This window comes from Geotrypetes seraphini, chromosome 8, assembly GCF_902459505.1.
Source record: "Geotrypetes seraphini chromosome 8, aGeoSer1.1, whole genome shotgun sequence".
NCBI classification, from domain to species: domain Eukaryota; kingdom Metazoa; phylum Chordata; class Amphibia; order Gymnophiona; family Dermophiidae; genus Geotrypetes; species Geotrypetes seraphini.
The window spans coordinates 49,177,421-49,201,333 of record NC_047091.1 but is presented as its reverse complement, the minus strand read 5'-3'; the positions used below and the strand labels follow the sequence as shown (position 1 = coordinate 49,201,333).

Here is a 23,913-nt window from a genome sequence, read left to right as displayed (position 1 = left end):
CCTTCTTCTTTTATATTTAAAATCCAAAAAATATTTTCTATGACACACATATTTACCCTTGAAGTATCCAATCCCTTATTTACTTTCTCCTTAATCATTCTAGTAAATCTCATCTTTTTCCCTCCCTTTCCCACCCAATTTAATGACTGCTTAAGGACACACATTGGAATAGCAACCCGAACATTCCCCTCCCCTCTAGGCAACCAATATTCTATCAAATATCCCCTTCTAACTATCTATATTAACCTTTAATATCTTTAGTCATTTTTTTTTTTTTTTACTTCTAAACATTTCATTAATGTATCTTTTATCCATTCATCAATTTTTAATTTATATTTCCCTAGTATTATAGTTTACATCATAAAAATTTATCTTAAACATGTATTTAAAATGGTATTGTTATTTTTCCTATATCTTATACTTTCTCTCTTTATATTTTTATTGTCTTTTTTTTTTTTTTTTAGTTCATGTTTTTCTTTCTTCAGTATTTCAATATCTCATATTTTTAAAGTTTTTCACAATATCATCAAAATCAATCTTGATATTTTATATTAAAACGACATAGGTTCTGATTTTGAAAGAAAGACTTTTAGTTTTTCTGGATCTTCAAAATACAAAGATTTGTCTCCAGATGATACTCTCATTTTTGCCGGATAATATAATCCGTATTTAAAACCTTTTTCTTTTAGTTGAGGTCTCATGTCTAATAATCTCTTTCTTTTATTTGCTGTGTTTTTAGCAAAGTCCGGCAAAAACCATATTCTGGATCCTTTGTAATTTAGATTTTTGTCTTTCTTGGCAGCATTTAATATTTCTAATGCTTGTTGATATCTAAGCATTTTGAATATTAGTGGTCTTGGTCTGCCTTGATTTTCTACATTTTTTGTTGGGATCCTATGCGCCCTTTCTATTTCTAGTGGTTGTTTTAAATCCAGTTGTAGTATTTTTGGAATTAAGTTTTCTAGAAAATGTATAGCATTTTTTCCTTCTAAATTTTCTTGTATTCCAAAAAGTTTAATATTTTTCCTTCTTCCTCGATTTTCATAGTCTTCCAGTTGATCTTTCAATTTATTCAATTCCAGACTGTCATTTTTGCATCTGTTTGTTTCACCTTCTATGACCTCCATTTTGGTTTCTAATACAGTTGTTCTTTTATTATTTACTTCCATTTGTCTGTGGATGTTCAGTATCTCTTCCTTCATTTCAGCCATATTGGTCACAGTTTCCTTAAGCATCTGTTTAATTTGTCTCAATTCTTCCATAACTTCTGCTTTACTCAATATATCAGGTTCTTCAGCAGGAAGTGGGATCTTACTTGGTGTAATTTGATCCTGTTTCTGTCTTTTTGCTGACGTACCAGCCTCATTTTTATTTTGTCTGGTACTTGCCATTTTCCTGAATTTGTTTTATATTTTTACTGATTTTACCTTTTCCACAATCTTTATGTTCAATGAGATTTTTGTCCACAACAATGTACTATAGCTTGCCTTCGATGTTATGCTGTTGAGGAAATAGCAAACTTTTTTGGATCCCTGTCTTTCAGGGTTATTGTCTAATTTTCTTGGAAGGTGATTTTAATTGGCACTATTTTCACCAGTTTTTTTTTGTTTTTTTTTCCTCACAAAGAAAAATCAGATCCTTACCCTCAGGATTTCTCTTCAAAAATGGCAGATGAGGGCTATTTCAAGCTGTCATTAATTACAGACTGACAGGCATTGTCTTCTCACCAAAATTAGATTAAATTGAGAGAAAAAAACGTTCTTAATTTTTCTTTTCTCTGTTTTGCCAGTGAGGAAAATAACAAATTTTCTTTTTTGGCTTTTATTCCTTCAGAGCTTTATTTTATTTTAATTTCGTCAGGTGGAGGGTAGTATCAGTTGCCACAGTTTTCGCCGGTTTTATTTCTCCTCAGTTGTTTTATTTTTTATGTCATTCAGCACAGAAGAAAAACAATTAGTTTTTTATCTTCAGGGCTTTGCTTTAACACCGGCAGGGGAGGACTACATCAAACTGCCATATTTTTATCTTTGGCAGACACCATCCCTCCACCAAAATCAGTCTGAAGGGAGAAACTTTTTTTTTTCCTTTCTTTTCTGTTGTTGGCTAATTTAATGTTCAATTGTCTGCCTTCAGACTTTTTTTTTTTTTTATATCACAAAAAGAAGCCGGTGAAGGATTAACTGATCTCCTTGACTCTCCACCCTCCGGGCTCCGACTCAGCGCCGGCAAGAGAGGGTTGTAACAAACCGCCACAATTCCATAAATCAACTGCCAGCAGCCTCACAACGAGATCGGTCTCTCTCTAACTTTTTCCCTTCAAAGTTAGTCAGTTTAAACCTTCAGCACAGAGAAATAACAACGCTCTTAATTTTTCTAGCTTCTCTTTTCTCAGTACCCCACCTAGGTCTGGCAAGGTGTAATATCATGCTGGTGTCATTCACGCTGTGAGCTTTTTTTTTTTTTTTCAAATATGCCTCGTCGCTCCAGCAACAGTCATCATCCTGTCATGAAAAAACCGGCAAAAGAGAAACAGACCTTTTCTCTTGACTTTCCTCCACCAGACTTCACCCGAATCTCAGCAGTACCTCTTTTTCACTCTTCAGTGAACTCCAAGATCCTTTAAAACTTATATCCCTCACGAATCAACGATTCAAGCCTCAACACCGCCACGTTCCAGCACTGAGGAAAAACGGCGCTCTGACTTCTCCGCTCCTATTCTCTCAGGCTTCACATCAACTTCGGCGTAAGAGGGTAATATCTATCTTTCATGAGTTCAGCGTCGTTAGTAATTATTTTTTGATGAAATCATCAAGAAGGGAATTATATTTTTATCTTCCGTTGCCTAGATGAAGAGGAGCTTCGCGATCACACGTCCATTCGTGTTCGCGTTAAGCCACGCCCCCTGTTTCTGAGTATCTAAAGGTATGTAAACAGTGTGATAAGGCAGTGGATGTAGCGAGAAGAATGCCAGCTGTATAGAAAGAGGAGTAACCACCAGAAGGGAGGTGTTGATGCTCCTATATAGGTCATTGGTGAGGCCGCACTTGGAGTATTATTGTCAGCCCTGCCTTAACTTGCTGGCTGTACCAATGTCAGCAAAGGCCTAAGGGAGATCATATCATTCATGTCTGATCTTAGGGTATGTCAGGGCAAACAGCCTCAGATTGCCCCAGCCTAAATTAAATCAGTGCTTAAAGGTAACAAAGGACCTTGGTACAGCGAAGAGGTGCTAAAGACAGCCAAGATGTGCTAAGATGTGTTAATGTCTGGTGCTTAAGATGAACAGCTTAAGATATACAGTAAACTTAGCTGCATGTTCTAGCACAGATAGTTATGGTAATCAGAAACCATTGTCAGAGGCATACTGGAAATTACATTTGATTCCAGTCTGTAAGGGACATGTTCTCCCTCTATTCTTCTCCAGTCTCTCACACCTCACTCACCATTGTTTCAAACAGTTAACAAAAGATAGGGGTACTTAATTTCAATAGATTCTATTTTTAGAACAAGCCTCAAATGTATAAATATGGGAGATTAGAACTCCCCCTTCCCCCACTCTCTCTGCAACATCTCTCTCTGTCTGGAACATCACCACCTTCATCTCTGTCTTTCCTCTGGACTCTGTAAGGGAAACTGTCTTTTCTCTCTCATTAATTCCTCCCTTTCAGGCAACATCTAATCAAGTCTCTATGACGATACGTCAATACATACCCGGAAACATTGTAACCACTAAATATCTCAAAACGTCCGATACCTCTACTTATAAACTGAATCTAGCTTTCTGTAATGTAAAGTCATGCTATGTAAAATAATGTAATGTAAAGTTATGTAAGTACTGTAAGGTAATGTAAAGTAATGCAAAGTAAATCTACGTAAAGCTATGTAAAGTAATGTATGAAAAGTTATGTAAAGTAAGGTATGCAAAGTTTGTAAAGTAATGTAAAGTATTGTATTGTCATCGCCTGGAAATGACCAGCCATCTTCTAATGTAATCCGCTTAGAACCGCAAGGTACAAGCGGAATAGAAATCACTAATGTAATGTAATATAATGTAATGCTTGATGTATCTTTATGAATCTTGATTTTCTGTAATATTAAGCTTATTTCTACATTATATTCTCTATGTAATCAATTTTGGCTGTGATTGTCATTTGATTTTACTTCCTACTGAATCTTCTGCGAGGGTATTGAACCCGGGACCTGTCAGATTGTAAGGCTGCCTCAACATTACCCCTCCAAACCTTACATTTGGGTGGCTAAACCTTACAGGAAAAACAGGAAAAAGTAGTGGCTCCCTGCTGCTGAATTGAAGAAGAAGGGAGAACCACAGTTGTCTGGGCCACCGAGGAGCTATCAGCATCATGATGGCATGTTTGACGAGTGTCTTGAGAATGAGAGGGAATGGAGGAATTACAGAAACTGATTCATCCATTCCAGAAGAAAAGCATCTGCCTCGAGGCAATGAGGAGAGTATATCCTGGAGCATAACTGAGGCAGTTTGTTGTTGTGGGGAGACGCAAAGAGATCTATCTGAAGAGTCCCTCATTGAGAAAAAATATGATAGAGGGGCGAGGAATTGAGTGTCCATTCATGAGGTTGCAGAAGACGACTCGATTTGTCCGCCAGACAGTCTTGAATGTAGACCGCTTTCAGAAAGGTATTGTGAAGAATTGCCCAATTCCAAACCCTCTGAGCTTCCTGGCAGAGGGAGAGATCCTGTTCCTCTCTGCTTGTTGATGTAGTACATGGCGACTTGATTGTCTGTACGAATGAGGACTACTTGATCGTGAAGATGCTGAAAAGCTTTGAGAGCATTGAAAATTTTCCAACAGATTTATGTGACACTGACGATCTGTGCTGGACCAATGGCCTTGAGTACGGAGACCATCGAGATGAGTCCCCCAAGCGTAGGTCAAGGAATCTGTCGTGAGGATCTTCTGATGAAGAGGCGTGTGAAACAGTAAACCTCTGGAGAGATTGGAAGAGAGCATCCACCAGTGGAGAGACTGTCTCAACAAAGGTGTCAGTGTAATGTGCTGAGAGAGTGGGTCGAAAGCCTGCGCCCACTGAGATACCAGGGTCCACTGAGGAATTCTGAGGTGAAGTCTGGCAAAAGGAGTCATGTGAACAGTAAAGGCCATATGACCGAGGAGAACCATCATGTGCCTCGCTGAAAGTCAAGTGAGGAATAATACTTTTTGACAAAGTTGGATGAGAGCATCCTGACGTTGTTAAGGAAGGAATGCTCTGAGTTGCACATGTCCAATATAGCACCAATGAATTGTAGAGTCTGAGAGGGCTGGAGCTGGGATTTTGGAAAATTGATTTAGAACCCCAGACTTTGGAGAAGCCAAGTAGTTCGTTGGGTCGCTACAATAACCCCCTGAGATGTTGAGTCTTTGATGAGCCAATCATCCAGGTACGGGAAAACCTGAAGGCCATGGATGCGCACAGCTGCTGTTACTACTACAAGGCACTTGGTGAGCACTCTGGGAGATGATGCCAGGCCGAAGAGTAGCACTCTGTACTGAAAATGATTTCCCTCCCGAAATCTGAGGAACTTGCGAGAGGCTGGATGAATGGGAATATGAGTGTAAGCTTCTTTGCGATCCAGAGAGCATAACCAATCGTTCTGCTCCAGAAGGGGATATAAGGATGCTAGAGACAGCATCCAAAATTTTTCTGACAAGAAATTTGTTGAGAGCTCTGAGAGCAGACCCTGGGCTTAGCCGCAACATTGAGCCCGGTGCAGGTGAAACGGGCCCATCGCATCGGAGCACCGCGGGTGGACGGTGCATGACCCAGGCCGGTGATAGCATGTTTTCTCAATTATGCCACAAAGGCAAAAATCCTGGAAGCCTATCGCCAGACCCGCACTTCGGCTTACCACGGTTCTCGGCTCCTGCTGTTCCAGGATTTCTTCGCCTAGCTCTCTGAACGTCGCCGAGCCCTTACTCCATACTGCTCTCAACTACATTCTAGGGGGATTCGATTCGCACTTCAATATCCTGCTAAAGTTCGTATTCAGCACAACAACGGGACGGTCACCTTGGACAACCATGAGGATCGTCAATCCTTTCTGGCTAAGCTGCCTGTGCCCTAACTGGGGACCCTTGTGCACACCATGGACTGTGTAGCCGGAATGGGCGCGAATCTCCTGGCACCAGCTTTCATTGTAGAGCCCTGTTTTGGGCACTTACATTTTCTTAGCTGACTGCTGCGGACTTCTACAGCATGGCTGGGATTTCTTTCCTGTTTACTGTTTGGGGACAGTCTGGCCTGATGACATCTTAGGTCCTCGCTTCCGGGGCGGATAGCTATGTATGATCTGGCTGTTGGGCTTCTTAGTTGTTCCACCCTGCAGACATCTCTCCAGTGCTGGACCTATTGTATGCTGACAAGCTTGGATATCTTGCCCCTGATTTCTGTTGATGGGGGGGGGGGGCTGAGGGGGACTTTTTGTAGTATTTTGAATACATAGGGTGGACGGTGGCCTATTTAGCTGATGTGTTTTTGGGAGGGGGTTAGGATTGTGGGCAGGAGGGGGGAGTATGTATGGGGCTGTGTGCATGGAAGTGTGCATGGGGAATGTATGATTGATGGCTTGAGAGTATGGAGTTCTGTTTCCTTTACGGATCTGCCTTGTAGTTTTCTGAGGATCCTGGAATGTCTGATTCTCTACTTGTTTGTGGGGGAGGGACCTGGCTGGGGGGTCTTTCTCCAATTTTCTGCGGGATGGAACTGTTTTTCTCTCTTACCACCATGAGCGCATAGAGTATGGTTCAATTGAAAATTTCCACCTTTAATGTGGATGGGATTCACTCCCATATCAAACGGAAGAAGGTGTTGACCTGGTTGCGTAAGGCACATGTTGATATTGCCTTCCTGCAGGAAACACATCTTAACACCATTGAACATGAGAAACTACGACGGGACTGGGTGGGTGAAGTCTATTTTTCTTCTTACTGCAACCATCATCAGGGGGTCGCTATCTTGGTCCACAGGCAGCTATCCTTTCACTTGCATAAGGTCATTCAGGATGGGGACAGTAGATTTGTGCTGGTATTGGGGGACATAAACTGTTGTTTTGTAATATCTATGCACCCAATATTTACACTCACCGTTTCTTCTCAGGGTTGCTGGCACGGCTGACACAGTACCCGGGCTACCGATTAGTGCTTGGAGAGGACTTTAATATTACTGCTGATCCAACTTTGGACTGTGCTCCTCGAAGGTTTTCCCGCGGGGCCACGATGGTAAAGGGGTGAATTTTCTAACCAACCAGCTCGGGCTTTTGGATATCTGGCGATTGTTAAACCCTACGGAACACACTTATACCTTTTTTTCTAACCCCCATAATCTTTATACTCGTTTAGACTATTTTCTGTTGTCCCCCTCCTTGCTCCCGGTGGTCGCCGACGTTGATATTAAAGACACACCCTTGTCGGATCATTCTCCGGTACTGCTTTCTCTTCAGATTACGGCGGACCCTGCGGATAGAACATGGTGATTCCCCTGTTACCTGTACAAGGATCTTGCATTTCACCAGTATCTCCGTGATCAGTGGTTGGTGTACTATGATCACAATTACACACCAGATCTTGATCCGAGCCTCTTTTGGGAGGTATCCAAAGCTGTTATCTGGGGTTTTATCATAGCATATACTGTGGGCAAGCGGCGGCGACAAAAGTTGCGCCGCAGCCATCAGAGTAGTTTATCCCTTACAGACAAATCTAGATTGCAGGAACTTCGGCAGCAGGTTGATCTTATTCTCACGGCCCAAGCAGAATGGGATATCTACTTCCATCGCTATCGCCTTCATCGCTGGGGAGGCAAGGCGGGTAGTTTGATGGCACGCTTAATCCGACCATCACGTAAGAGGCAGGTGATCACGTCTATTACTGATTCGCAGGGTCGAACGTATACCACTGAAGCTACTATTCATCAACAATTTGTGAATTATTATCGGGAGTTGTACGCCCATCGACCTTTTGAGGTAGGAGAGAAAGATTTGTTTTTCCAGGATGTCGTGCTTCCCAAGCTCACGCAGGATCAGATCCAGCAGCTGAACGCTCCTATTATGAGCTTGGAGGTGTCAGTTGGTATCAAGCGGCTCAAACTTACCAAATCTCCAGGCCCGGACGGTTATGGGCCTGAATAACCTCCACTTATTCCGCAAGCAACTAAAAACCTGGCTCTTCTCTAACATGTAATTTATTTTTTCCCTTACTTTACCACTCGATCTATAAACTTATGTAAACCTTTTCCTACCCTTTCTCATTTTTAAGTTCTTGTAAACTGTGCCGAGCTCTACTTCCGTGGAGATGACGCGGTATATAAACTTAAGGTTTAGTTTAGTTTAAGATTCTATCGGATGTCATCGCGCCATCTCTAAGAGCAGCTTATAATAATACACATTCTCAGAGAGCCCTCGACAGTTACAATATGGCCCATGTTGTCCTACTGCCCAAACCTGGCAAGGACCCATCCCAGGTGGGCGCCTATCGGCTCATATCCCTTCTTAACCAAGATGCGAAATTGTTGGCCGCCATACTTGCAAAGCACTTGAATGTTTTTCTGCAGCTCCTCATCCATGAGGATCAGGTGGACTTTGTGCCTGGTAGATACACTTCTATGAATTTGACCCGGAGCTCATGGCTATTCACTCTTGGGGGGGGGGGGGGGGAGACAGTAGAGCGGCTATTGTGGGATTAGATATGGAAAAGGCGTTCGACAGCATTTCGTGGTCGTACCTTTTTTGGGTTATGGGACACTATGGACTGGACAGCGCTTTTTTGGAGTGGGTGTGTGGTCTTTACTTTTTTCCCCGGGCTCGGCTTCTGGTTAATGGTCATCTTACCTCCCCTTTCCCTCTGGAGAAGGGGATGCGCCAGGGCTGCCCGCTATCCCCAATTCTCTTTCTCCTTGCTATTGAGCCTTTGGCGGTTAAGATTCGATCGGATCCTGTTATTCAAGGCATAAGGATAAGAGAGCAAGAGGCCCGCCTCAATCTCTTTGCAGATGACATTCTCCTTTATTTTGATAATGCTCCGCTCCATCTACCCCTGGCTCTACAGGTTGTTCAGGCATTTGGGAACATTTCGGGCCTTAGAGTCAACTGTGCCAAATCAGAGCTGATCCCCCTGGCTTCCGAGCGCCCTGAACATTGGTATGATGGGCTCCCCATCCCTCCTCTACGGAAGCCCAAGCGTTATTTGGGGGTTTATTTGAGTACCCAACCCTTTCTTTTGTATCGCTGTAATGTTCTTCACCATCTTGAGGCTATCCGAGCCCTTTGTATCAAGTGGAAAGATTTGTCGCTGACCTTATGGGGGCGGGTGGCTTTGTTAAAGATGGTTTTGCTCCCTAAACTGTTATATCCCTTATAGACTATTCCTTTGTGGATCACTACTAAAGACGAGCAGGCTTTTAAATCTATCTTGAGCTCTTTTATCTAGCGGAACAAGGCGGCCAGAATTAGCTCCAGTACTTTGTCCCTGGACACCAGGCTGGAGGGTTTGAATATGCCGGATATCCGCCTGTACAATGTAGCATTTTTGATGCGGTTCGTGCACGAAGGTATCACGGGAGACTGTAGATTTTCCCCTATGGGATGGATGTTAGCATGGTGCGAGCCCCACTCCTTTCTTTCTCTGCTGCACGTGGAGTAGCGGAGGGTTTTGGGGGCGGGTCTTCGGTTCGCCTTTTTACATCCTTTGCGCATGGCGTGGAGGTAGTGGCACCAGAGACAGTGCCGTACCCCTCAGGCTTCTCTTCCTTTGGTGGGAAATGCTGCCTTTCCTCCGGGGATATGCGCCTCGGGATTCAAGCTGTGGGAGGCCCAGGGCTGTGTCAGTTTACGCCATATTCATGAGGCGGGCAGGGGGGTTTTCCCCACCTTTGATCAGCTCAGGACCAGTTGGGACCTTCCCACTACTAATTTCTGGGCCTATTTACAGGCGCGTCACTAATGCTCTTCCCTGGAGCACCAATGGGACGCAGTAGTCCTTGGGTAGCTGGGATGCCCAATTGGTGTTGGTACCAGCGCATTTGAACCGGTTGGCCACCTGGTACAGGGTCCTCAAGTTCGCCCCTACAGTGCCTTATTTGGAGAGGGTGGCTGGCCTGTGGTCTCGGGATTTGGATAGTGAATACACTGGGGCCCAAGTGTTGGATCTTTTTGCCAACATTTTTCTCCTGGTGGGGTCTGCTGATCTTCGAGAGATACAATTCAAAATCCTGCATCGTGCCTATATCTCCAGAACTAGGGGCAAGATTATGGGTCTAAGGGAGGCCAATCTTTGTTCCCACTACCGGAAGGCCTCGGGCACCCTGGTTCACATGTTTTTGGCTATTTGGCTCCAGGTCCTCCCCTTTTTGGATGACCTGGTTGGGAGAAGGGTTTCAAGTTTCAAGTTTATTAAAAAATTTGTTATACCGCTTATACAAATTTCAAGGCGGTGTACAGCAATAATAAAAGAGGGGACTTTAAAAATAACAAAACAAATTAGTATTGAAATATTAAAAATAACTAAAGAAATTAGTATTGATATATTAAAAACAAGACAATATTTAAAAGCAACAAATAACAAACCATAGACTGAGACTAAGGAGATAAACTACACACAAATAGGGAAAAGGGAAGAACTACAGCATTTAAAATAAAGCACATTTAAGGGCTAAAACAATAGGTAGGGAGAAAGATAACAAATAGTTTAGTCCTGAAAAGGACAGTTTTAACCGAAAGCATCCTCAAATAAGAAACTTTTGAGTTTTGCTTTAAATTGTTGGCCGCCATACTAGCAAAGCCTCGGGATTACGGCTTGTTGTTATTGGGGGACCAGAGGGACCTTCTTCTTGGTGGCTTTTCCCTCCCGCAAAGGAAGTTTCTGTATTCTGCGCTATTGTTAGTGAAGAGGCTTCTGTTGCATCACTGGGTGACGTTGACTCCTACCTCTTTTCCTCAGTGGCTCCGGAGACTGCAAGAAGTTGCTTCCTTCGAAATACGAATCTACCAGAATGCCCTTTTTGGTGACCACAGATCTTATGTTTCCTTGTGGAGAGTGGCCAAACTGGCGGCAAAGGCGGTTGTTTCTGTTGCCTCTCCCTGACTCAGTTCTCTTGATTCTTAGGCAATGGTGCTTCCTGTCTCCACTATCAAGCTGGTATGCATGGGTTGGTACGACTGTGGATGCATGGGGAGTTGTATGGGTTTCCTGTGCTGTGACTAGTATGTTATGGTATGTTTGGGTGGTGCATGGTAGTGGTTTGGTTGTGTGGTGTGGCTGTTCCGGGGTTGACATATTTTAAATGTTTATTGCAGCCATGGCTTGCTCTCCCACGAGAGAATTTTTCTATTCTTTTGTTTTCACTGCTGGGAGGCCATTGTTCTTAGCATCCAGGCTCTGTTGTTGTATTTTCTTCTGGGAGTGTACCTGTTTGCCCTTGAATCTCTGTTCCTATTGCTTATTGGTAGTTTATGTCTGAAGCCTTCTTGGACATGCTGTCTTGTCCTAGACCTCTTGTTTATTGATTGTTACAGGGCTCTCGACTCTGATTCTTGTATTGCTGTTGGCTGCTTTATCAATAAAAATTATTTACAAAAAAAAAAAAAAAAGGAATCGGGGTCAGGGCCTTAGGTCAAGGCCGATCCATGCCTCCGAATATTTTTTCTACCTGAATTCAACGACGTTTAAGGGCTCGAGTTTGAAGTGTAGCACAGCGGGCGCACAACTCCAGATGATGGTGAGGTCCTAAACACTATACAGACAACTTGTGTGGGTCAGTGAGGGAGATAGCCTGCTGGCACCAGCTACACTTCTTGAATGGTACCTGGCGGGCTGCGAGTTTGAGACCACTGATGTAAAGGGAGACGAAGAAGTTCTTTAGGAGGCTCATCATAATCCAAAGCCTCCAAAAATTCAGCACTATGATCAGAATCAGCTTCTAATTTGACTGGAAGCTCTTTGCCCGATTAATTTTGTGAAAGACAGTCTTTCAGTAGGAGACTTAGCTTTTGTGGAGACTTTCGAGGAGACTTAAAAACATAAGAATTGCCGCTGCTAGGTCAGACCAGTGGTCCATCGTGCCGAGCAGTCCGCTCACGCGGCAGCCCTTAGGTCAAAGACCAGTACCCTAACTGAGACTAGCCTTACCTGCGTACATTCTGATTCAGCAAGAAATTGTCTAACTTTGTCTTGAATCCCTGGAGGGTGTTTTCCCCTAAAACAGCCTCCGGAAGACTGTTCCAGTTTTCTACCACTCTCTGGGTGAAGAAGAACTTCCTTACGTTTGTACAGAATCTATCCCCTTTTAACTTTAGAGAGTGCCCTCTCGTTCTCTCTACCTTGGATAGGGTGAACAACCTGTCTTTAGCTACTAAGTCTATTCCCTTCATTATCTTGAATGTTTCAATCATGTCTCTTTTCAAGGAGAAGAGGCCCAGTTTCTCTAATCTCTCATTTTACGGCAACTCCTCCAGTCCCTTAACCATTTTAGTCGCTCTTCTCTGGACCCTTCTGAATAGTACTGTGTCCTTCTTCATGTATGGCAACTAGTGCTGGACACAGTATTCCAGGTGAGGGCTTACCATGGCTTGGTACAGCGGCATGATAACCTTCTCTGATCTGTTTATGATCCCCTTCTTAATCATTCCTAGCATTCTGTTCGCCCTTTTTGCCGCGCATTGTGCAGATAGCTTCATTGACTTGTCAACCCAAGTCTCTTTCCTGAGGGGTCTCTCCAAGTACTGCACCGGACATCCTGTATTTGTGTATAAGATTTTTGTTACCGACATGCATCACCTTACACTTATCCACGTTACACTTATCCACTGCCTTCTGAAAAACCTAGGCATCCGCGACCATGTTACCCCTGCATTAACTTCCATGCACTGGCTGCCCATTCAAAAATGCTGCACCTTCAAGGCCCTGCTCCTCGCTTTCAAAACCTTCCATGAAACGATTCCGTACTACATGAAAACTAAACTACAAATCTACTTCCCAAAACGACCACTAAGGTCCCAAGGAGAAAAACGACTGACCATACCTTCTGGCCGCTCCCTCAAAACTGAAACTGCCCGCAAACGTTCCTACTCACATTTCATACCCAAACTTTGGCACACAATCCCTCCATCTGTCAGATCACTAGATGGACTCTGGAACTTCAGGAAGGCCGTGAAAACCTTCCTCTTTACTAACCCAGCGCCTTAAAGTCATTGACCCTGAAATGCCACCCAGTCAATGCACCTATGTCACTTAATTTCACCAGATGCTACTTAGTACATATGTTTTATTGTCATGTCTATATTGTAATTTATGTAAACTGTCATCTCTGCTCTGTCTGGATTATTATGGATGTACTTTGTAACCCGTTCTGGGCTCCTTTGGGAGGACGGGCTAAAAATCAAATAAATAAATCAATCAATAAATCTTATTTGCCATGTTGCAGCCCATTTCTCAAGCATGTTTATGTCACGTTGCAGGTCTTCGCAATCCTCCTGCGTCTTCACTACTCTGAATAACTTCATATCGTCTGCAAATTTAATCACCTCATTCGTCATACCAATTTCCAGGTTGTTTATAAATATGAGAAGAGCACGGGCCCATAAGCCTCTGTAATAGATTCAGGGATATCATCTGCTGAGTCAGACTGTAAGTCCGAATCATAAAAGCCCCTTGGTGGAGTGTGTCGGGATTGATGATGGTGAGACTGGTGTCTATCTAATGAAGATGATGATGAATATGATTTCCTTTCATGCGTAGAAGAGCGGGAAGGAAATCAGTGTTTACACTTCGAAGTAGCTGAAGATGAACGATGCTGAGCAGACTTGGATTGTCGAGATGATGACGATGAACGCTGATGTCTTGAAGAGCTGGATCGACATCGTGAGGAAAAGCATCGATGCTTTTATGCGTGGAACCGGAGATCCAGTATCGGTACTACAGGACCTAGTGGCTTTATGCTCTGGCTGGGTTGGTACCGATGGAGCCAGTGTCAGAGGAAGAAGCATGAACATGTCACTAACTTGGAAAAGCGCTTCGAGCTTCTCAAAGTACGAGGGCACCGGTACTGTTTGGTGTTCTGCAGGTGCCCTTGGTGCCCTATCTGGCCTCGGCAAGGGTGATGATCGTGAAGAGGATGCACACCTTGATGTAGGAGAGGCAAGACATAAGGGCGGTCGTTGCTTGGTCGACCTGTGAAACCTGTTGGGAAGCTGGTAGCTTTTTAGCTGGCTTACCCAATGCGATGTCTTCCAGCGCCGACGCTTTCGATGTTAAAGGTTGTGATGTCATCTCGGTGGCCATGCCGAACAACTTTTCTTGTTGAAGTTTTCAACTTTTGATTGTACGTTTTTGCAGGGTAGAACATCGCGCACAGGATTCGACATGATGTTCCAGGCCAAGGCACTGTAAACACTAACTATGTAGGTCAGTGATGGAAATTTGCCGTTGGCATCTGCAACACTTTTTAAAACCAGTTAATAGCTGAGACATCAACAGAAAAACCACCTCAGCCAAACTGAATTCAATGGCTGAGGAAAAAGGAGAGGCCTCGAAAGGCAAAGCCCGCAAGGGAAGAACAGTGAAGAAAAATATAACCTCAATTGTTAGTTTTTGTGTTTTTTTAATATACATTACAAATTTCTATTCCGCCATTACCTTGTGGTTCAAGGCGGATTACAAAAGAGTAATAAACGGAGGGTTACAATAGAAGATCAATTGGTGATTTCTAGAGAAGTAGGACAGGTAGTATCTGTGGGGCAGGAATAAGGTGGGAGGAAGGAAGGTATTTGTGATGTTAAGACTGTTTCAGGGATTTCTTGAAGAGTATAGTTTTTATTTATTTTCTGAACATCTTGTAGTCTGGGGTGGTTATCAGTAGAGTGGATGGTGTGGATATACATAAATAAAACACATATATAATACAAGTATAAAAAAATACTACTAAGAAATACGTGTGAGCGGGAAGGCAAAGGCAAAATTTTGAACAATGTTCAAAAACATGACTTCTTAGCTCTGCGGAAAACTAAGGTCTGAGGAGCCGTGCACCTACGTTGGGCGGGAAGGCTCGGTGCAGGCTATCGCGAACTTTCAAAAAAAATCTTAAAGTGGCAATGCACTTTTAAAGTGTCCGTACCAGGGCTCCGAGATGAGGGCACACACATGTGAGAATATGTTGCCTGCTTGTCCTGGGATAACAGATAGAACTGCTCGATACTACTAGTGAGAGCTGCAAACTGATTGGCTAGCTCTTATCAATCTGTTTAAAGGTAAACTGAAAGAAGTGGGAGTGGCAACTTACTCCTATGTCCTCATCACAAAAGTCTTCTTCGTCATTTCCTCCTTTACTTCTATGGCCACCTCGTCCCCTGCCTCTTCCCATTCCCTTGAAACCTCTTCCTCGGGGGCCACGACCACGGCCTCGACCAAATCCTGCAGAAAAAAAATTGGCAATAGAAAAAAAATTACATTTCTGTTCCATAAGGTCCAATTATCAGAATGATCATGTAACATTGCTGAAGCTTAGCAGAGAAAGTTGTGAAATTGATCCATTTGTCAGGATGTCTCTTTTATCCACTAAAATTTTATATAATTGAATTAGTCTCAGGCTAAAATTTATTCCCTAAAGAGTAGCACAAACACCCAAAATATCTCTAATCAGCATTTCATTACAGGGTAATTAGAACAATATTTCTCATGCCAAGATAGATTTGCTTTTTTCATCTTTGATCTATGCAAATCTATCTCATACATATTCATTGTGGATATCCTGAAAACCAGACTAGCTGTGGGGCACTCCAAAGCTATCAATCTGGTTCTTAGTTTACTTAATTTTAAGACATTTATTGCATTGTAACTATATTTTAAAGACAACCCTCCAAAGGGGCTAGAAAACCACAGTGAACCTAAGAGCACAGCCTGTAGAAATGTATTCTTCAGGCATCTCTCACCTCGTCCTCTGCCTTCCTTTGACCTCCTGTACTGGTTCAATTCCTTGGAATAATCATCATATTCCTCCTCTCCCAGTGGCTCCTCATTTTCCCAGTACTGTGATAAATTAAACAGACATTATTAATGAGGTGGATGGTGAAGAATAGTTAAAAAGTCAGTACAGTGGTGCCTCACACAACGAACTTAATTGGTTCCAGGAGCAAGTTTGTTATGTGAAACGTTCGTTATGTGAAACGCGTTTTCCCATAGGAATACATGTAAAAAAAAATAATTCGTTCTGCAGCATAAAATATGCTAAGATGACATAAAAAAGATAAATTTTTTGTTATTATTTTTATTTAGATACATCTAAAAACATACATCTCCCTGTCCTTTTACTTCCACTATCTTCCTATCCCATCTCTATTCCCTTTTGTCCCTCTCCCCATGATCAATCATCTCACCACCTCTCTCTGCCCTCACCCTCAGGGTTCAAGATTGCTTCCACTCTTTTTCCTGTTGTTCTCTCTGCCTGTCACCCTATGATTTAGCATCCCTTCTGCCCTTGTCCAATATTTCCCCTTCTCTCCCTCCCTCTCATCCCCTGCTCCAACATGTGCTTTCAGCGGCCTTCTCCCCCTTAAGCGTCTTTTCTTCTCCACTCCACCTTTCCTCCCTCCCTGCCTCCACCTTTATGGCGCTTTTGCACCCGACCGACAACAGAACAGGCCCGGTCGGACAAATCTCCCTGTCCTGTAGCCGCGAATCTAAATTACCTTCTTACAGCAGCTGGATTATTGAAGCTGCTGTAAGAGGTAATTTAGATTCGCGGCTACAGGGCAGGGAGGTTTGTCGGCCGGGCCTGTTGTCGGTCGATCGGGGGACCTGACCAGCTGTGCACATTCTTCGGGGAGGACCGCCCCCTCCCCCTCTTTCGTTCGCCATTGCCTTCTTCCTACCTGCCCTGCCGCAGCCGCACACAGCCGAACGGAAGTCTTCCTGATGTCAGCGCTGACGTCGGAGGAAGGGAGGGCTTTGCTTAAGCCCTCCCTCCGACGTCAGCGCTGACATCGGGAAGATTTCCGTTCGGCTGTGTGCTGCGACAGGGCAGGTAAGGAGAAGGAGACTACCCTCGCGGCTCGACCAACCCCGCTGCGATCCAACCCCGCAGGAACCCCGGACTTCGTTGTGTGAAACGAAGTCCGTTGTACGAATCAAGACATAAAGTTCGTTGTGCGCAGCGTTCGCTGTGCGAGGCGTTCGCTGTGCGAGGCACCACTGTACTATGATGTTTTAGCACTTCTCCCCAAGATGACATAGATTACTATTAGCTTTCCTCAGTAACATTAAAATAGAACCAAAAGATTTTCTTCCTTCTTCACTCCAGTTTTTTTCTTAAGGTAATTCAAGTGGCAAATAATTATCAATGTACGGTACACTTAAAGCAAGCCTGAGCTCAGGAACTTTAAGAATTAAGCTTCAATGCTGGATTGGAGAAGGCACATATTTCCTGCAAGGGCAGAGAGATAGCTTTGCACCTTGCCTATCCTTCTGCTGGCTCAAAGCAGAATAGTCAGGCTCTGGATCAGCTTTGACACTAAAAGAAGAGCAAAAGACAGGTGAAGGTGGGCCAGACAGCAGATTTACCTCCTCTTCTCCATACATGTCGTCATCCTCATGGTGCTCTCCTCCCATCGAACCCCGCCCTCTTCCTCCTCTACCTCTTCCTCTCATTGAGCCTCTTCCTCTCATTGGGCCATTGTAGCTCTTTCCACGTCCTCGCGAACCTGCTGAATCAAAATTTTTATTAACAAATTGCCCTTCCTTTCACAAGAAGTGTCTCTCAGTGGACTTGTTTAATATTTTTAAAACTAAACATTAAAAAACAACAGGGAAATGTCTAAAATGACTTCTCAGCAGACTTTGACCCTGTGGATCAAAATAGCAGAGTTACTTAATGTAACAGGTGTTATCCAGGGACAGCAGGCAGATATTCTCACATGTGGGTGAAGTCATCCACGGAACCCTGGTATGGACAGCTGCTAAAGTGTTTGTGCACTTTAAGAACTTTAGAAAGTTCACAACTGACTGCACTGCGTATGCACAAGTGCCTTCCCGCCTGATGTAGGCGCTCAGCTCCTCAGTTCAGATAGCCAGCTAAGAAGCCAACCAGGGGAAGTGGGTGGGTTGTGAGAATATCTGCCTGCTGTCCTTGGATAACACCTGTTTCGGTAAGTAACTGTGCTTTATCCCAGGACAAGCAGCCAGCATATTCTCACATTTTGGTGACCTCACAGCTAAATAAAAAATGGGATGGTGGGAGAGTTGGCCTTTAAGAAAATAAATTTTGTAATACTGCTTGGCCGAAGTGCCCATCCCGTCCGGAACAAGATTCCAGACTGTAATGAGAATTGAAGGTATGAACCGAGGACTAAGTAGCAGCTTTACATATTTCATCAATAGTAGTAGAGCGGAGAAAAGCTACTAAAGCTGCCATAGCTCGAACCTTGGGGGCTGTGACATGACCCTCCAGTTGCAGCCCAGCCTGAGCATAACAAATTGAGATGCAAGCAGCCAACCAGTTAGAAATTGTCCTCTTGGAAACAGGGTGCCCGAACTTGTTAGGATCAAAGGATACAAAAAGTTGTGGAGACGATCTATGCAATTTAATTTGTTGTAAATAGTAGGCCAATGCTCGTTTACAGTCCAGAGTATGAAGAGCTGTTTCTCCAGGATGAGAATGAGACTTGGGAAAAAATACTGGAAGAACAACTGATTGATTGAGATGAAACTCAGTGACAACTTTGGGTAAGAACTTCGGATGAGTGTGAAGTGCCACCTTATCATGATGAAAAACAGTGAATGGTGGATCCGCTACCAAAGCTTCAAGTTCACTGACTCTATGAGCAGAAGTCAGAGAAATGAGAAAAACTACTTTCTAAGTAAGATATTTAAGATGAGCTGAAGACATTGGTTGAAATGGAGGTTTCATCAGTTTAGCAAGTATAACATTAAGATCCCAAACCACTGGAGGTGGTTTGACATTGAATAGTCCTTTCATAAATCTGGAAACCACAGGGTGAGCAGTGAGAGGTTTTCCATCCAATGGTTAATGAAAAGCAGCAATTGCACTAAGATGGACTCTAATGGAAGTGGATTTGAGGCCAGACTGAGATAAATGGGAAAGAAAATCTAGAACTGAAGATAAGGAGGTGGATTGTGGTTTGTGATGATGAAGATTGCACCAAGTAGAAAACCAAGTCCATTTCTGAGTATAACATTGTCTTGTGGCAGGTTTTCTAGAAGCATCCAAGATGTCCCTTACAGATTGAGATAACTGAAGGTGAGATGAAGTCAGCTCAAGAGATACCAAGCTGTCAGGTGTAAGGACTGAAGAAAAGTGTAAGAAATGGAAAAATTAGTAGATGAAGTAGCTCCCTGATGCTGAGTTAAAGTAGAAGGGAGAACCAAGGTTGTCTGGGCTACTGAGGAGCTATCAGAATCATGGTGGCAGATTCCTGTTTGAGTTTGAAAAGCGTTTTGAGAATTAGTGGAAATGTTGAACACACATAGAGGAACTTGTTCGTCCAGTCCAGGAGAAAAGCATCTGCCTCCAGGTGATGAGAATACATTCTGGAACAGAATTGGGACAGCTTGTTGTTGTGGGTCTTCCTGAGGGGTTCCCCACTGAGAAAAAATTGGATGGAGAGCTGCTGTGTTCATCGTCCATTCATAAGGTTGAAGAATGCGACTTAGTTTGTCCACTATTGAATTTTCTCTCCTTGAATGTAAACAGCCTTCATGTCTTTTATATTCACTTCTATTACTTTGTATTTATGTTCATCGCTTTGAAAATATGACAAAGCGATTAATCAAAAATTTAATAAACTTGAAACTTGAAGATGTTATGAAGAATTGCCCAATTCCAAATCTTTTGAGCTTCTTGGCAGAGAAGAAGAGATCCTGTTCCTCCCTGTTTGTTCACATAGTACATAGCTACTTGATTGTCTGTACGAATGAGAATGACTTGATTTTGAAGAAGATGCTGAAAAGCCTTGAAAGCACTGAAAATCACTCTGCGTTCCAACAGATTTATGTGATGGCGACAATTTGTGGTGGACCAAAGCCCTTGAGTGCGGAGAACATCCAGGTGTGCTCCCCAAGCATAGGTTGACAAATCTGTTGTGAGAACCTTTTGATGAGAAGGTGTTTGAAACAGCAAACCTCTGGAAATATTGGTTGGAAGAGAGCAACCACCACTGAAGAGATTGCCGTAGAGAAGATGCTACTGTAATGTGCTTGGAAAGCGGATCAAGAGCCTGCAACTACTGAAAAGCCAGCGACCACTGAGGGATCCATAGGTGAAGTCTGGCAAAAGGAGTCATGTGAACTGTAGAGGCCATGTGACCTAGAAGAACCATCGCGCCTTGCTGAGAGTGAAGGAAGGAGGGACACTTGATGGCAAAGTTCTATCAAAACGTCTTGACATTGTTGAGGATGAAACACTCTGAGTTGAACAATATCTAGGAGGGCTCTGATGAACTGAAGAGTCTGAGAAGGCTGCAGTTCAGATTGGAGGAGTTGATTTTGAATCCCAAATGTTGCAGGAACAATATAGTCTGCTGTGTCGCTATAATAATACCCTGAGACGAAGGATCCTTGATGAACCAATTGTTTAGATAGGGAAAGACTTGAAAACCATGAATCCGCAAGGCTGCCACCACCACCACCACCACCACCACCACCATCAAGCATGGTGAAAACTCTAGGAGATGATGTGAGAGCGAAAGGCAGAAACTTGTATTGGTAATGATGATTTCCCACCTGAAATCTAAGAAACTTGCGAGAGGCTGTTTAAATGGGAATATGAGTATAAGCTTCCTTGAGATCCAGAGAGCATAACCAATCGTTGAGATCCAGGAGGGGGTACACCTATGCCAGAGGAAGCATCCAAACTTTTCTTTGACAAGAAATTTGTTGAGAGATCTGAGGTCCAATATTGGCCGAAGACCTCCCGTCTTCTTCAGGACGTGGAAATATCGGGAATAAAACCACATGTTCTGCTGATCTAAAGGAGCCTACTCGACATTGAGAATGAGCAGAGATTTGACTTCCTGGAGAAGAAGAGAGGACTGTAGAGGGTTGAAAGTAAACTCTCTTGGAGGATGATCTGGAGGAATGTTGAAAAATGGCAAGTAACCTTCTCGAATGATATAAGAACCCAGAGGTCGGAGGTGATTAAGAGCCACCAATGATGGTAATGTTTTAGACGACCTTCAATAGGAAGAGGGAGAGGCATAGTTACCTCAATTAAAGTTATGCTCTTGAGTAGTCAGTCAAAAAGGCTGATTTGACTTGGGAGTAGCAGAAGGCTGAGACTTTTGAGGACACTGTTGTTGCTGTTTTTTCTGCTGCGGCCTAGGAGGCAGGGGTTTTGCTGTATAACTATCGTGACCATACATCCCGTTTTGAACAGGACCATCCCGTTTATAGGTAGCCTGCCCCGTTGTTCCCAAGTACAGCTTCGGGATGCTCAAATGTCCTGTTTTCAGGGGCCTCCTGAAGAAACAAGTACTGTAGCAAATACAGCTCCCCCCGGTACCTTTTTTTAATCACAGCAGCTGCCCCCTGTCCTATCTTCAGGCAGTGGCAGAGCGGCGCACCAGCCTGGTCCTGCGCCGCTCAATGAATGGCTGCCATCAGTTTTTGCGAGTCCCACAAGAACTGAGGGCAGCCATTCAGTGAGCGGCACGGGATCAGGCAGGCGCGCAAAAAGCTCATGCCTGCCTCGTGTGCAGCCAGAAGACATCAGAACAGGAGGCAGCCACCGGGATTAAAAAAAGGTACCGGGCAGGAGGGTCTGGGGGGAGGGGGGGTTCTGTCTTGAGGGAAAAAATAAATGGTCACATTATGTATAATGCCTTTGATAAGAAGAAGAGGGTTTAAAAGGTTTAGCAGTACATGACTTAGGCTTAGGTCTAAGCAATGAATTGAAAGACTTTTCATGTGCTGAGACGTATTTTTTGATTATGCCCCTCTCTGTGTTCAGTATATGGCAAGACAGGTTGAGACGGCTGGAGTTATCTTTGACGGTGACTCCAGCAGTGGGGCAGGAGCAGTGCTTAAATTGAAGCCCCAGCAATGTGGAAGCAAATATGATGTTGAACAGACTTATACGGTCTGCGTCCAGAATCGCGATGAAAGAAAATTTCTTCATCTATGACAATAAGTTCTACAAGCAACTAAAAGGAGTGGCAATGGGAGCTGTGTTTGCACCTTCCATCGCAAACCTCTACATGGCAGATTTTGAAGACAATTGGATTAAACATTCTCCATTTGAGTCCGTAATTGAGTGCTGGTATCGTTACATCGATGACATTCTAGTTTTGTGGAAGGGCACACAAGAAGATTTGAAAAACTTTAATGTTTGGCTTAACAATTGTGATCCTAATCTATCATTTACAATGAATTTTTCAAGTAAACAACTAGTGTTTTTGGATTTGCTCATCATCCAGAATAGTGATCACTTTGATTTTGAATTGTATACTAAACCAACTGATCGAAATACTCTATTGAATTTCAAAAGTTGTCACCCTCTGAGTCTAAAGAAAAATTTACCTTTTTCTCAATTTCTAAGGATAAAAAGAAATTGTTCCTCCGATAAAACCTTTAAAAAACATGCAAAAGTTTTATGCAAAAAATTAGATGACAGAGGATACCCAAAAGATGTGGTTAACAAAGCATTTAAAAGATCAAAATATTATCAAAGAGAATGGTTACTACAAAAAAAGCAGAAAGCAGAAAACCCTTCTGATAAATGTACTTGCACACTACGGTATTCCTCCTATGGGAATGATGTAGCGAATATTCTCCGAAACAACTGGAAAATAGTTCAAACTCACCCATTGTTTCAGGAACATGATTTACAAATAGCATTTGCAAGAGGGAGTAATTTCAAAGATCTTTTGTCACCAGCAGTGGTTCCGATCACAAAAAAACCCCTAGCAATTTTACCTGAAGGTTTCTACAAATGTGGACATTGTAGTATTTGTCATCTTACCATCACACAAAAAACTTTCCAAAATCCACAAACAGGTAAAAAATACGACATTAAACACTTCTTGACTTGTGACTCTAGTTATATAATTTATGTGATCATATGCCCATGTAAGCTGCTTTACATAGGTATGTCAACACGTTCCTTTAAAACAAGAATTGCAGAGCATAAATCCAGCCTTAAATGTCAGAGACCGAATGCCCCCTTGGTGGAACATTGTAATTTGAAATCTCATAGTTTCTCTGATCTTCGTTTCTTTTGTATTGATAAAGAAAATACGAATCCCAGAGGTGGAGATAGAAAAAGAAAACTTTTACAAAGAGAATCCCGTTGGATTTTCCGCCTCAACACGTTAAAACCTAAGGGTTTAAATTCTGTTATAGAATGGAATTCTTTTTTCTAAAGCCCTCGTGGAGGCATAACAACATTATAAGAAAGAGTCAGACTTTTGACATTGTTGTATTTCATTAAGAAAATCCGATTTAAAGATCTACACATGCGCAAAAAAGAAGGTGATGCAAAAAGAATGTGATATAAAGCGCATGCGTGGCGTTGCTTTGGTGCAATCGCCATTTTCACAAGTTAACATAACGAGCCTTAACAGCTCGGTAAGTACCCGACAGCTTTTTAGTTATTGTTAAGATAGAAGGGTGGATATTAATTATTTGTTTGTATGTTTCTAGAACAGTAATCCGACCCCTGATGAAGCCCGCTGTTTGGGTGAAACGGGGCCCGTTGGGTGATTAATAGAGGATTACACCGGCGAACATCACATTAAAGCTAAGTGCCGGTTTTTGACCTCTCAATGCATTTTTAATTCGATGCATGAAATTTTATTTGCATAGTAAAAAATTTTAAAAATTGTAAAATACTTATAACAACGCTAAAAACTCTTTACAGCTCGATGAAAGATACCATTATGTC

General features: G+C 43.0%; 1 protein-coding gene across 5 annotated transcripts in view; it reads right to left on the bottom strand.

The window, feature by feature from the left end:
* The window catches only part of ZC3H4 (zinc finger CCCH-type containing 4), a 339,067-nt gene that overhangs the window by 171,159 nt on the left and 143,995 nt on the right, over positions 1-23,913 (bottom strand). For 4 of the 5 annotated variants that reach the window (XM_033954008.1, XM_033954004.1, XM_033954006.1 and 1 more), the window contains exons 5-7: positions 17,580-17,722; positions 15,953-16,049; positions 15,304-15,434 (exon numbers count right to left, since the gene is read on the bottom strand). In XM_033954008.1, the coding sequence (XP_033809899.1) occupies positions 15,304-15,434; positions 15,953-16,049; positions 17,580-17,722 (371 nt within the window). The remainder of the gene's footprint in view (positions 1-15,303; positions 15,435-15,952; positions 16,050-17,579; positions 17,723-23,913) is intronic. The other variant, XM_033954005.1, reaches the window with a different exon arrangement.